A 14,527-nucleotide genomic window follows, 5' to 3' on the forward strand; every position below is an offset into this window, starting at 1 on the left:
CCTTTATTTTCATCTCACGTGGCTGGTTTCAAGAAGTGGCTCTGTTGCTGCTGGGCTCATCCATCAGGTAGCGATCATTGGTCTTGAACTTGGCTGTCTGGTCGTTATGCTGCAGTTGGGCTGGCACAGGCCGGGTCCAAAAGAGGCAGAACACATGGCTGTGACCTCTTTTATCCCTCTGGGATTTTGCGCTCTTTGGGACGGTCCTTGATCCTTGATCTTGGACCCAATAGTTTGACAGGGCTCTGATCACTGCCTTCGATTTCGACCAATAAAGGGGCGGGTAAAGGGAGTGGTGCCGATCAGTCTGTGGCTGTACCAGTTTTTTGATTGGAATCCTATTGATCTGAGGAACGGGCCATTAAAATGCAAACAAGCAGGTATTTTGATCAGGTCTAGCTATCTACGTTTTGAATACACAGAAGCTCTGTATCTGCCTGAGTCCTGGGTTGGCCATAATTCCCATGGTCCTTTGCAGGTGGCCATCTCAGATGGCTACAAACTTCAAATGAGTGGGTGTACAAATGTGTTGATAGCCAGAGTAATACATTTTTAAATTATTATGGGCTAAGGACAAGGGGGACATGCATTTGGTGAAATAATCACTTTTGTGGAGTGGAGATGGGTTACACTTTGGAGCATATGTATAAAATGTGCAGTTCTAATCATTTGGAAGTCAGTTTTTTAAATTAGACTTTATGAATTTAGTTGGAATTTTTTAAGATTATAGCGCTTTGATTCAGTTATTCAGAAACCACAGTGAAGCTAAAGGGCACTCACAATAGAAAGAGACCCAAATAGACCTCAAAAATGGAATTGAAAACATTTAGTAAGCATGCCTGTTTGGCAGAGTACAGGCCCTTCAAGCCTGCACCACCATTCAATATGATCATGGCTGATCATGCAAATTCAGTATCCCACCGCTTTCTCTCCATACCCCTTGATCCCTTTAACTGCAAGGGTCATGTCCAGCTCCCTCTTAAATATATCCAACAAACTGGTCCCAACAGCTTTCTGTGGTGGAGAATTCCACAAGTTCACAACTCTGAGAGAAGTTTTTCCTCATCTCAGTCCTGAATGGCTCACCCATCATTCTTTAGTCTGTGACTGCTAGTTCTGGACATCCCCAACATCGGGAACATTCTTCCTGCGTCTAGCCTGTCCTGTCCCATCAGGATTTTTTATGTTTCTATGAGATCCCCTCTAATTCTTCTGAACGGCAGTGAGTACAAACCCAGTCGATCCAGTCTTTCTTCATTTTTCAGTCCTGCCATTCCGGGAATTAGTCTGGTGTACTTTCGCTAGACACCCTCAGTAGCAAGAATGTCCTTCCTCAAACTAGGAGACCAAAACTGTACACAATACTCGAGGTATGGCCTCATCAAGGCTCTGTATAACTGCAGCAAGATATCCCAATCCAATACTGAAATTCTTTCACAATGGTCAATTTGAAATACTGTGAGAAAGATGAATTAGGGGTATCTAAATGAACAGTCGGAAGAATTTAAAACTGTGGTGGCTGAATTGAGTGCAGCAGTTAGAATCTGATGTTGTTCTAAGCTGCTGAGTACATTCCCAGAAGCTACTTTGGGAGGCTTGAAACAGCATTATGTTATTGACTGAATAAGGATAAAATAGGCTGGAGATTGAGAAATGGCAAAGCTAATAGAAAAACATGATCCAGGAAGGTAAGGATCTGGGAGAAGGAAAAACTAACTGAGGAAACTGACAAGCAGGTCAAAATTTAACAAGTTGAAATTTGCTACTGACGGTGGAGAATAACATCTAACAGCCCTTGGAACCAATGGAACCAAACTAGAAAGGGAAGTATCAAGGTGATGAATAATGTTGAATGATAATGTTAGGGCTGACAAAGGTAAGAGAGAAATACCAGGGATAATGAGGGAATAAGTACTAATCTGAGAAAATAATATTCTGGATAAAAACATGATAACAAGACAAATGTAAAAATATGAAGGGAATGTTTAAGGGAAGGAGTGCAACAGTATTGGTATCAGCGTCAGATGGCAGGGGAAATATCCTACAGTACATGTGTTTATATATTGACTTTGTACACTGCCTCATTTGTAAAATTATTATATAAAAGCAAAATACTGTGGATAATCTTTATTGTCACAAGTAGGCTTACATTAACACTGCAATGAAGTTACTGTGAAAAACCTCTAGTTCCACATCCTGGCGCATGTTTGTGTACACAGAGGAGGAATTCAGAATGTCCACATTACCTAACAGCACGTCTTTCGGGACTTGTGGGAGGAAACCGGAGCACCCGGAGGAAACTCACGCAGACACAGGGAGAACATTGAGACTCCACATAGACAGTGACCCAAGCCGGGAATCAAACCTGGGACCCTGGCACTGTGAAGCAACAGTGCTAACCACTGTGCTACTATGGCGCCGCCCCCCTCAGAGATCTGAAATAAAAACAAGTAATAGGAAAATTCAGCTGGTCTGGCAGCATGTATGGAGAGAGAAACAGTTAACATTTTGAATCTAACATGACTTAGGCGTTCCGAACAGCCCTTTTGGACTTAAAACATTAACTCTTGTTTGTCTTTCCACAGATGCTGCCAAACCAGCTGAACTTTTCCCAGCACATTGTTTCTATTTAAAATTTGTATCCTTATTTTCAAATCACTCCATGTTCTCACCCCTCTATCCCTGTCATCTCCAACCTGACAACTCTGCGAGTTATCTGTACTCCAGTGCTAGCCTCCTGAATATCCCTCATTTTGTTTTCTTCGTTATTGATAGCTATACCCTCGGAAACCAAGCGTTCAACAGGAATGTCTCATTATCGTTTTGCTTCTCGGTTCAAATTTCCAGTCTATGACGTGATTTTGCGTGACGATTTTAAAGCTCCGTTTTCATGTGGAATGGAGGTGGTCACCTGGAAATTGATACTAAAGTATTTTAAAGGCAAAACTGAGAGAGATATCTGTTAGTTCAGAAAGTATTCACTGGAAGTTCTGCCCTATGCAGTAAGAGCTGGCTAGAGATTCTCTTTCCCATGAATAGGAAATAGAGACTTGCTGCATTGAATAAAAAGAAATGAGCAGTAAGTATGTGCCCATAAGGACCAGGATCCAGTCCAGAAGTATTTCAATTATCTGATCAGGACATGATTGATGAGGAAAGAGTCAAATGAACTTCCATTCTGTAGTGCATTGCTATCCCTATCTTGTCAAACATGTTCCATTGTACTCCTCACGCACATTTTAATAATAGTTGCTTATTGTCACAAGTAGGCTTCAGTGAAGATACTGTGAAAAGCCCCTAGTCGGCATCCGCTACTTTAAACATTCACTCCCTCCACCAATGCATAGCGAAGCAGCACATACTGAAAACAACATTTCACTGACTGCTTGCCAAACCTCCTTTGATAGCACCTTCCAAACCCGCGATCTCTGCCACCTAGAATCATAAGAGCAGCAAACAGATGGAATGCCACCACCTAAGAGTTGCCCTCCAATACATATAGCATCTGATTTGTAACTGCATCACCTTAACTTGAAATCTGTTGTTAGTAGGATAAATGAAAGTCATTTTCCAAGTAAGGAACATCGACTCCTTGATCATTGTGTGTTATGAGTGTGCATTGCTTGGGTTGCTGAACCAATTGTTTTGGTATTAACCAGACAAGTTGGAGAAGGCCGGGGGTCGGGGGCGGGGCGGAGGGGGGGAAGTGTGTGAATGGACAAATAAAAATTTCAAAAGCGGAATGCATCTCCAATCCATGGTGGATCTGCACCAATTTTCATTTTCACAGTGACTGGTTTTGGGCCATGCGATTGTCTTTCTGTTGAGCAGTGGGGAGCTTCGTTATCATTTTCGAATTAGGCTTTCAATGTACAATTGGGATCCAGGTTTAAATTTGACAGATGCCACATTGCCTTCCCAGGGCTCAGGAAGCCTGGCATTAAAAGGATGGTGGGAGCTGCCAACTGAATATTTTGAGCATCTTTTACTGCACTCCCACTGGCCTCTCCGCCTCCTCCCTGCTGATCTTCCTTCCTGCCACCGTGATCATTGACCTTCCCACTGTTCTCCTCCCCCCACCACCATTGCAAACTACCATTTCCCTCCCACAATTGCCTTTCTTTTCACTCACCCACCTTGACTGCCAGGAACTGTCCTCGAGGATAACCCTGCTGTCTCTTGCCACTGACTTTTCCAACTGGCAGCTGGGCAGTATGTCAATTTGGCCCACTGCCCTCGCCATACATATCAGAGCTAATATTGCTGGTCCTGTTTTATGCACTAATAAGGAAGGCAAATTAAATGTTTGCCTTTTGCGCTAAACGAATAGAGTATGAAAGTAGAGATGTGTTGCTGTAAATATACAAGGCATTGGTGCGACCACACCTGGAGGACTGTGTACGGTTTTGATCCCCTTATTTGAGGACCAATCTGTAGTTGAATTAGAGGCAGTTCAGAGGAGCTTCACTAGGTTGATTCCAGAGATGATGGGTTTGTTTTATGTTGATAGTGAAGGGGGGGGGGGGGGGGGGGGGGGGGGGGAGATGTGGTAGATCTGATAAACAAAAGAATATGCTTCCAGATGGAGAAGTTGGTGGAAGATCAGCGGGGAGGTATGTGATGGTGATGGGAGTGCTGGAAGGTAAATTGGTGGTTTTGGTGAGTGCTTACACACCGATTTTGGACGATGTAGGCTTTATGAAGAGGATCGGGGTGGTGATTCCAGACATGGATTGCAGAGGGAAAAATTGTACAGCTATTTGACTAGTGTGCTTCACCTTCACTCATGCACAACCAGACAAAACTCTATTTACAAGTTGTAATGTGGGCTCTCGGCATTCCAATTAGGTCACCGGAAAAAAAAACAGATTCAAGAATGGTACAGACTGATTTGATTACAAGAAATTAGAATATGCCAATCATTTGTTACTAGTTATCTAAGTCAAATTGTAACTTTCAATTAAGGTTGCATATGCATAATATATGACAATAGTTAACCAATTACATTAAAGGTCCACATGTTTAACTAAACTATCCAATCATTACAAAAGCACTTGTATTGTCTTGTAATTAGTGATACCAGTGGTCCGATATCTGGGGCGTAGCCATCAAATCACCTCCCTATTGCTATCAGCAGACTTACTGGGGCCATCACAATGGTACCTTGTTACACATTGTAGGATAGACCTTGAATTGTAATCTGCCTGAAAACTAAGGAGAATAGACTGTTTAAGGTGTTTTACAAAAGGTGGTACACCTCACGGCCTCAGGATGATGATTCAGACACGGTTGGTGTTTTATAGGGGTTGAAGTGTCCAAAGGTGGAGCAGGAGGGTTTAGAGGAGCTGCTGTGGGCAGAGGAATTCAGGAAGGCAATTGGAAATGTGCAGACAGGAAAGGCATTGGAGCCGGATGGGTTCCCAGTGGAGTTTTATAAAATGTTCGCGGGCAGGTTGGTCCCGCTGCTGGTTGAAGCGTTTGAGGATGCGGTGGCTCGGGGAGTGCTGAGTCCCAGGCCCCCAATTCACTCTTTTTGAAGAAGAATAGAGACGGCAGAATGTGGGTCATTTTGACCAATCTCGTTGTTGAAAGGGGACACAAAGACTTTAGCGAAGGTGTTGGTGTTCAGGTTGGAGCAAGTCACTGGGGAGGATCAAATGGGTTTTGTGAAAGGTAGGCGATTGTCTTCCAATATGCGATGCCTGTTGAATGTGGGGCTGTCTCAGGCAGAGGGGGTGAGCATGAAGTGATTGTGGCACTGGATGCAGAGAAGGCCTTTGATAGGGTGGAATGGAGGTATCTTTCACGGTGCTGGAACGATTCGAGATAGGGCTGAAGTTTGTTGTGGGATAAGTTGTATCAGGAGCCAAAGGCTAGTGTCCGGACATATAATGTAAGCTTGGGCTACTTCCGACTGCATAGAGGAATGAGATAGGGGTGCCGTGTGTCTCCTCTCCTATTTACGTTGGCGATTGAGCCTTTGGCCATCGCCTTAAGGACCTTGGGTAAGTCGAGGGGGATAATAGGTGGAGGAGGGGGAGCATAGGGTGTCTCTGTATGCTGATGACCCATTGCTGCATGTCACGGATCCAGTCCTGACTGTGGAGGACATGGGCGGCACGGTGGCACAGTGGTTAGCATTGTTGCCTCACAGCTCCAGGGACCCAGGTTCAATTCCGATTTTGGGTGACTGTCTGCGTGGAGTTTGCACTTTCTCCCTGGGTGCTCCAGTTTCTTCCCACAGTCCAAAGGTGTGCAGGTTAGGTGAATTGGCCATGCTAAATTGCTCCTTTAGTGTCCAAAAGGTTGGGTGGGGTAACAGGGATAGGGTGGAAGCGTGGGCTTAAGTAAGGTGCTCTTTCCAAGGGCCGGTACAGAGTCGATGGGCCAAATCGGCACCTCCTGCACTGTCGGGATTCTATGATAATGAGGATACTACTCTCATTTCAGGTACTTGGGGGTACAGGTGGCAAGGGATTGGGCGCAGCTTCGAAGCTAAATTCTATAAGCTTGGTCAGCAGGGTGAATGCAGACCTACAGTGATGGGATAGTTTCCCACTGTCATTAGCTGGGCGAGTGCAGTCGGTAAAGATTAAAGTTTGCCATGGTTCTTGTTCCTGTTTCAATGCCTGCCGGTGTTTCTGCCAAAGGTGTTCTTTATAGGGGTTAAAAGCATGATTTTGTCGTTTCTATGGGCAGGAATGTGGCAAGGATCCAAAGAGTGGTCCTACAGAGGGACCGCAATCGGGGTTTGGGGCAGCCAAACCTGTTTTACTATTATTGGACGGTGAATGCGGAGAAGGTGTTGGGTTGGTGGGGGCATCAGGAATCAGTTTGGGTAAAGATGGAGGGCAGGGCGTGTGAGGGGATGGTATTGGGGGCACTGGTGACGGCCTACTCCCGGAGGAGGTTTTCGGGGAACCCTGTGGTGGTGGCTGCGCTAAAAATTACCGGACGGGTGATTTGAGAGTTTGGGGGAGTTAGTGGAGAAGTACGGGCTCACGCAGTCTGAGGTGTTCAGGTACTTGCAAGGCTGGAATTTTGAGAGGAAGGTTCATTCGAGTTTTTCCGGTTACGCCGCCCGGTGGACAGGCTATTACCGTTGGTGGAAAGGGTATTGTCGCTGGCCGGGTTGGAGGAGGGTAAACTTCAGGGAGGCTGCTGGCGGAGGACGGGGCCTCATTGGAGGGGAGTGAGATGAAATGGGAGGAGGAGGTAGGGGTGGAGTGAAGGAAGGGATTTGGTGTGAGGCCTTATGGAGGCTGAATGCCATGTCGTCCTGTGCGATGCTCGGGTTCAGACAACTGAAGGTTATGCATCAGGCACACTTAACGAGGGCAAGGATGAGTCGGGTGTTTGAGGGGTAGGAGACAAGTACAAACTGTATGGGAGGGCCCAGCGAATCACACACACATGTTCTGGGTGTGTCCTAAGCTAGCGTACTTTTGGGACTCTTTCTTCAGCGATGTTGGCGATCTTAGGCAGGGAGCTGGAGCTGGAGCCGGGCCTCCTATAAGCCATATTTGGAGTGTCAGAGTTGCCGGAGTTGCAGACTGGAGCAGGGCAAGATGTTTTCGCCTTTGCCTCACTGCTCACAGGCGGGTTCTCTGGAGTGGAGGTCAGCTTCTTCACCTAGTGCTTTGGTGTGGCTGGGGGTCTGTATTTGGATGAAGTTAAATACACGGTGAGGGGGTCAATTGGGAGGTTCTATATAAGGTGGCAACATTTGATGAAATGAAATGAAAAATGAAAATCGCTTATTGTCACGAGTAGGCTTCAATGAAGTTACTGTGAAAAGCCCCTAGTCGCCACATTCCGGCACCTGTCTGGGGAGGCTGATACGGGAATCGAACCGTGCTGCTGGCCTGCTTGGTCTGCTTACAAAGCCAGCGATTTAGCTCAGTGAGCTAAACCAGCCCCATTTTGTTATGTATTTTAAAGAGCTGGTCACTGTCAGCTGTTGAGGGTTTTGGGGTCTTGTTTTTGTGTTATGTTTCTCTACTTGTATAAAAATTTAAAAATGTTCAATAAAAATATTTACAAGAAAAAAATTGCCTTAGTGTCCAGAGATGTGCGGGTTAGGTTACGGGAAAAGGGAGGGTAGGGCATCGTAGGGTGTACTTGGGTAAGAGTACTCTTTCAGAGGACCGGTACAGACTCGATAGGCTGAATGGCCTCCTGCAATGTAGGAATTCCATGATTCTATGAAAATGGTTGTGTTTGACTCGGATAAATATGAATTCTCCATGCATCCATATTAGAGTGCTTAGAAAATTGGTTTGTCCTCTGATCTTTTGGAGCATTTTTCAAAATTGCAGCAACTTTATTCCCAAAAGAGGCATCATTGTTAATTGACCATCAACATGTACATAAAAATATATGGGTCTTTAAAGATTACAATTTATGAACCTACATTCATAAAGACTAGTGGATTTTATTTGCATTTCTGTACCTGCCACATGGTGATATGCTGCAGTTGCAAGATGACAGTGAACATTAGCACTGATTGTGGGATTAGCATTTATATGAAGTTTTAGGATGGCAGACCAGACCCCAATTTTTGTTAGGGTAGCAGATGAGAAACCCCAAACAATTTGCAATTTGTAAAATTGTGATGAAAGGATACTTTGCCCCAGGAGTGATGACTCTAACCAAAGGGTATCTTTTATGTTAAAACAGCACTTGAACTCACCACCTACAGCTGCCCTATATAGAATCATAGAATTTACAGTGCAGAACGAGGCCATTCAGCCCATCGAGTCTGCACTGGCCCTTGGAAAGAGCACCCCACTTAGGTCCATGCCTTCACCCTATTCCCATAACCCCACCTAACCTTTTGGACACCAAGGGCAATTCAGCATGGCCAATCCACCTAACCTGCACATCTTTGGACTGTGGGAGGAAACCCACGCACATATAGGGCGAACGTGCAGCCTCAGCACAGACAGTGACCCAAGCCGGGAATCGAACCTGGGACCCTGGAGCTGTGAAGCAACTGTGCTAACCACTGTGCTACCATGCTGCCCAATACAGTTCAAAATTGAGCTGTTCAAGCAACGCAATGCAGTTCAAAATCCATGCATAAATAAAGTTCGCAATCAGGGTTATTTGCTGTTCCCTGTGCAGACCTTTGGAGAGAGACCTGAAAATCTTTCTGTCTTGTCAGACTCTAACCCTATGGCAAAACTGCCAAAAACTACAGACAGACTATCTCCTTTCATTAATTAAATCATCTGTCACCCACCAAGATGTCCCATGACCTGCTTAGACAGGACTAAACACCAATCCTCATTAATTATATACACCCTAGGGAACTTCCTTTCTGTAAACGATATTCCATTAGCCGTCCCTCTCTAAACAAGTAAATGGTTAAAATCAATGATTATCTCACCTTTATGACTGCTTAATTACAACTTTAGCAGGCATGCTGCCTGCATGTATTTGAACCCAGGGTTTTTAATAACATTACTACTCCAAAATCTAATATATAACAATTTCCTACATTCATCATAGAAGAACGTTTGCAAGGTAAATGTTTGATCCTTCTATGGAACAAATTTGAAACTTTCAATGGGAAAATTCTGAAGATGTTCGGAGCTTTTTAGTGCCGTTGTTATTTCTGGACAATCTTGAGTCTAGCAACCTTTTAAGACCAAATTCAATGGACATTTTTGTTGCCCTTGTTTAGCTTCTGCAAAGATGTTGAATCGTTTTCACAGATATAATTTACTAATTTATCTGAGAAATCCATTGAGGATTGAGTTGGGCATGTCATTTCCATTCTTCATTGCCAGTAATAACTAAGTTTAGAGTGTTGTTATGAAAATTTTTTTATTACATAAGTGGTAATTATCAGTGTCCCCCTTCAAATTCATTTTAAATAGTGTGTCATCTGGCAATTTATGTAATGGGGATTCTACTAATTTACCACATTGTTGATAAATGCACCACACATTCAATACTATAGCTGAGATTTTCTGATCCTGCCTATGGCAGGAATTGTCACGCATGGGATGGAAATTATGATGTACCAGCCAAAGATCTGCTAACTATGGGCAGAACTGGAAAATTCTTGCCCATAATTTGGGATCAGCTATCGTTGCCAGCTGTGGCCCAGTGGATAGCAATCTTGCCTTGGAATCGAATATTTCTGAGTTCAAGTCCCACCGAGGAAGAGCTATACCATCAGCGATTACATCTTTCAGGCGAGTCCTATTAGGTAGACATAACAGAGGGTACTATTGTGAAATGGGGAATGTTCCACTTGTCCTGACACATTTATCCATCAACACTGCTTTTCTTTTAAGATAAGACTATCTGGTACCTCAGTGCTTTTTGAGGGACTTTGCTGTATGCTAATTGGCTGCTGTGTCTGATATTGCAGTCGTGACTACACTTGAAAAGATGCATAATAGGTTGTGAAAGACTTTGGGACTGTCTGAGGTTATGAAATGTGCTATTTGAATACAAGTATTTGTGCACATCAACCTGCCCCAGTGGTTAACACTATTATTCATCTGTGCGATATTTCAGGAATCTTTTACCCACAAAAAATTTGAGAGTTTATATGTGCTAATTCTTTTGAATAAAATTCAATACTAGGCTTAAAGCCACATAAAAGATTACGGTTGGGCAGCATGGTGGTGTTGTGGTTAGCACTGTTGCCTCCGACACAGAGGACCCAGGTTCAATCCCGGCCCTGGGTGACTCTGTGTGGAGTTTGCACATTCTCCCTGTGACTGCGTGGGTTTCGTCCCCCACAACCCAAAGATGTGCAGGATAGGTGAATTGGCCACACTAAATTGCCCCTTAATTGCAAAAAAATATATAATACATATAATTGTATAATATATATAATTAGGTTCTCTAAATTTTTTTTTTTTTTAAAGATTGAGGTTGCTAATTCAATCTGGGTGAACTGGCTAAAGTGTTTTTATGCATAGTACATAATCTTGAGACTGGAGATTCGAAAGACATTTGAGTAAATATCAAATGTTGTATAACCTCATTCAGTTGAGCCCAGTGGCTATAGCTGCCAGAGAAGCTCTCACCTAGCATGGTGCTAGCCAGTTTGATTGTTACCACAATTGGCATACGCACAGCTGGGAGAGAGCCAAAGGTGTCAATTTTTGGCTTCTGTTCAGCTGAGAAAAGACAGTATGCAGTAATCTGGAATGACAGCTAGACGCAAAGGTTAATAACTCACTTTTAAGGTTAGGGCTGACTCATTGCAGATTTACTAGTCAGTAAACTGAGAGCTGCTTGCTAACGGACATGCTTTTTAAAATTCCCTGCCTTAAGAGGAACATTATGGAAACATATTTAAAATCATGATAAATGTTATTCTGCTTGATCATAACTACATGTAAAATAAATGAGCTTATTGGTTTACATAGAACATGAAACATACGGTGCAGAAGGAGGCCATTCGGCCAATCGAGTCTGCACCGACCCACTTAAGCCCTCACTTCCACCCTATCCCCATAACCCAGTAACCCCTTCTAACCTTTTTGGTCAAGAAGGGCAATTTATCATGGCCAATCCACCTAACCTGCAGGTCTTTGGACTGTGGGAGGAAACCGGAGCACCCGGAGGAAACCCACGCTGACATGGGTAGAACATGCAGACTCCGCACAGACAGTGACCCAGCAGGGAATCGAACCTGGGACCCTGTCGCTGTGAAGCCACAGTGCTATCGACTTGTGCTGCCGTGCTACAATTAACTTTGACTCTTCAAATTCCGATCTCCAAGTATTCTGGGAGATGGTCCGAATCCATGTAATGGTGTATCCAGTAGTATACATCCAGTGCATAAAACAAGAGGATAACTTGACATTAGGAGTAAACGACTGATTGTAGGGGATGCAGCTCCTGTCGAGTCTGAGAGAATATCCAGTCTGGATCCAAAATCTATAACTATCTACTAATTAATTTTGTTGGTAAAGCTGCACTGGTTGTCAGTCACTGTTTTAGGCTACAGAAACCTTGAGTGTGTTTGACTTGAATTAAGTTACCCTAGTATTTAGCATTCATTTTAGTTTGTTTTTTCATAGGATTGGATATCCCAATGGTCTTTGACATATGAGCATAATAATGAGGATCAAATGCCATCACGCCTGGGCCTGGCATGGCTTATTCCTCTCTGGGTTGATCGGGACCCGGAGGTATTTGGGTTTTGTTGCTTATTTTTTAAATTTGTGATCATTTTGGTGTAATGCTATGCCAGTGCTCATGTTCTGCTTGCTGCTTTTTTTTTGCTCATCCAGTATACTTTCACAGGCTGTGCGCAACCTTAACCTTTTCAGTAACTCCAACTGGGAGTCATACACAGGTTGAATTGACACAGTACATCATCGTACAGTGTGTGTTTGGTCCTGCACGTTCTTTGTAACACTTTGGATTTGCATATTAATTCACACTCTTTAAAGCAAGTTAAACCACTATTATTTTAAGTGCAGAATGATGCTGATGTCACATTACTTATTATTCTTACAGATGAAACTGTCACCTCAGCTCTCCAGAGTACGTTTCACCTGGGCAAAGCACCATATATATATAAATAAAACCAATAACCTTTATTGTCACAAGTAGGCTTACATTAACACTACAATGACATAACTGTGAAAAGTCCCTAGTTGCCATATTCCGGCGCCTGTTTGGGTACACTGAGGGAGAATTCAGAATTCTCAGCTGGCATGGGATTTGAACCCGTGCTGCTGGCCTTGTTCTGCATCACAAACCAGCTGTCTAGCCCACTGAGCTAAACCAGCCATATCTGATAAATAGATTATGATGTTCACAGTTTTAATTAACAGAAGGATGACCTAAATCAAATTTGTAAGAAAATGTGTTTTGATTCAGAGATACAACTTTGTTTGTGTTTTTCCCTTTGGAATGATCTATCACTATATAAATTGGTAAATCTACTCACTAATATTGTTTCCTGATGAGCTTTCTGTTTTAGTTTAGTATTATTAATTAACCAATCCTTTTAACTGTATAAAGCAGCTTGTACCAGGGTGCTTATTTGCTGTAACCTGTTTTAATACATGTTTGTAATATAATACATTTTTTTAAAAATAAAGCAGCTTGTATTCCTTAACACTTTCTTAATTTTATTACAAAAAAAGGCACAGATCGAGTTTATTTTCTGCTCATGTGATTCAGAAAATATGATTCTGCACTTCAATATTAAATATGTACATTACACCAGTGATTTAGACCAAAATTCATGTTGTAATTTTGTTCAGTGTTAGGAACACTTATTGGCTTCTGTTCAAACTGCTTTAGGTCCGTTTTGGCAGTTTGGGTATTGGATCAGCACTAACTCTGGTTGAAAATGGCTGCATTGCATTGGCAGCCAGCTGTCAAAATATTTCTGGAGGACTGTGGGGTACAGTTCTAAACATTCTTCTGGACCAGTCTGAGTGCAGTATGGTTCGTAAGGAGGTGAGTAATGCTTCTAAATTTTGCAGTTGATACCCATACTATGGCTTCCTCCCAACATTTTAGTTGGTGTTCACAGCAGCATAGCAGCTTGTGGAAGTAACTTCCATGCTAAATTGCCCCTTAGTGTCCAACGGTTAGACGGGGATAGGGCGGGCGATTGGACCTAGGTGGGATGCTCTTTCAGAGGGTTGGTGCACACTCGATGGGCCGAATGGCCTCCTCCTGCACTGTAGGGATTCTATCATACATAGTAATGTCTGTACTTGGTAAACACCAGAGCTAGCAATTCCTCTAGTTCAGATATAGAGCACTATAGAAACCACATAGAATGCCCACCATGTTTTACAAATTATGTTTGGGATGAGCTGTCAGAATTATGCCTTTTGCTGATTTATACTGATGGCTGTAGTCTCTGCTCACAAAGGCTCTACATCCTAAACATTAGGGGCCTCACGGTAGCATGGTGGTTAGCATCAATGCTTCACAGCTCCAGGGTCCCAGGTTCGATTCCCGGCTGGGTCACTGTCTGTGTGGAGTCTGCACATCCTCCCCGTGTGTGCGTGGGTTTCCTCCGGGTGCTCCGGTTTCCTCCCACAGTCCAAAGATGTGCGGGTTAGGTGGATTGGCCATGCTAAATTGCCCGTAGTGTAAGGTTAATGGGGGGATTGTTGGGTTATGGGTCTACGGGTTACGTGGGTTTAAGTAGGGTGATCATTGTTCGGCACAACATCGAGGGCTGAAGGGCCTGTTCTGTGCTGTACTGTTCTATGTTCTATGTTCTCCTCATAAAGGATATTGAATGAAGATGATACATCAGTTATGCCATAAGACCATCATCATTTTATGATGGAAGATATCCTTACCCATTACTCTGTGCCTCACTATTCGCCCATGCCTATTTTAATGTCGAACAAAACTAAATATAGCCTCAACACATGCACAAAAGCTTTGTCTTGCATAGATTTGGCATCTCAGTGACATCAAAAATATATTAAAGGAATGAATCCCTTTTAGATTTCCCAGAACTTAATCCAAGAATGTGTCGCCTGGTTAATTTCTAGTGGGTATTGTTGGGGTT

General features: G+C 43.4%; 1 protein-coding gene across 3 annotated transcripts in view; it reads left to right on the forward strand.

Annotated features, from left to right (window-relative positions):
• Positions 1–14,527, forward strand: part of rttn (rotatin) — a 229,033-nt gene that overhangs the window by 129,897 nt on the left and 84,609 nt on the right. For all 3 annotated transcript variants that reach the window (XM_038810072.1, XM_038810073.1, XM_038810074.1), the window contains exons 30-31: positions 12,054–12,164; positions 13,291–13,449. In XM_038810072.1, the coding sequence (XP_038666000.1) occupies positions 12,054–12,164; positions 13,291–13,449 (270 nt within the window). The remainder of the gene's footprint in view (positions 1–12,053; positions 12,165–13,290; positions 13,450–14,527) is intronic.

The sequence above is a fragment of the Scyliorhinus canicula genome, chromosome 10 (genome assembly GCF_902713615.1).
Source record: "Scyliorhinus canicula chromosome 10, sScyCan1.1, whole genome shotgun sequence".
Lineage (NCBI taxonomy): Eukaryota > Metazoa > Chordata > Chondrichthyes > Carcharhiniformes > Scyliorhinidae > Scyliorhinus > Scyliorhinus canicula.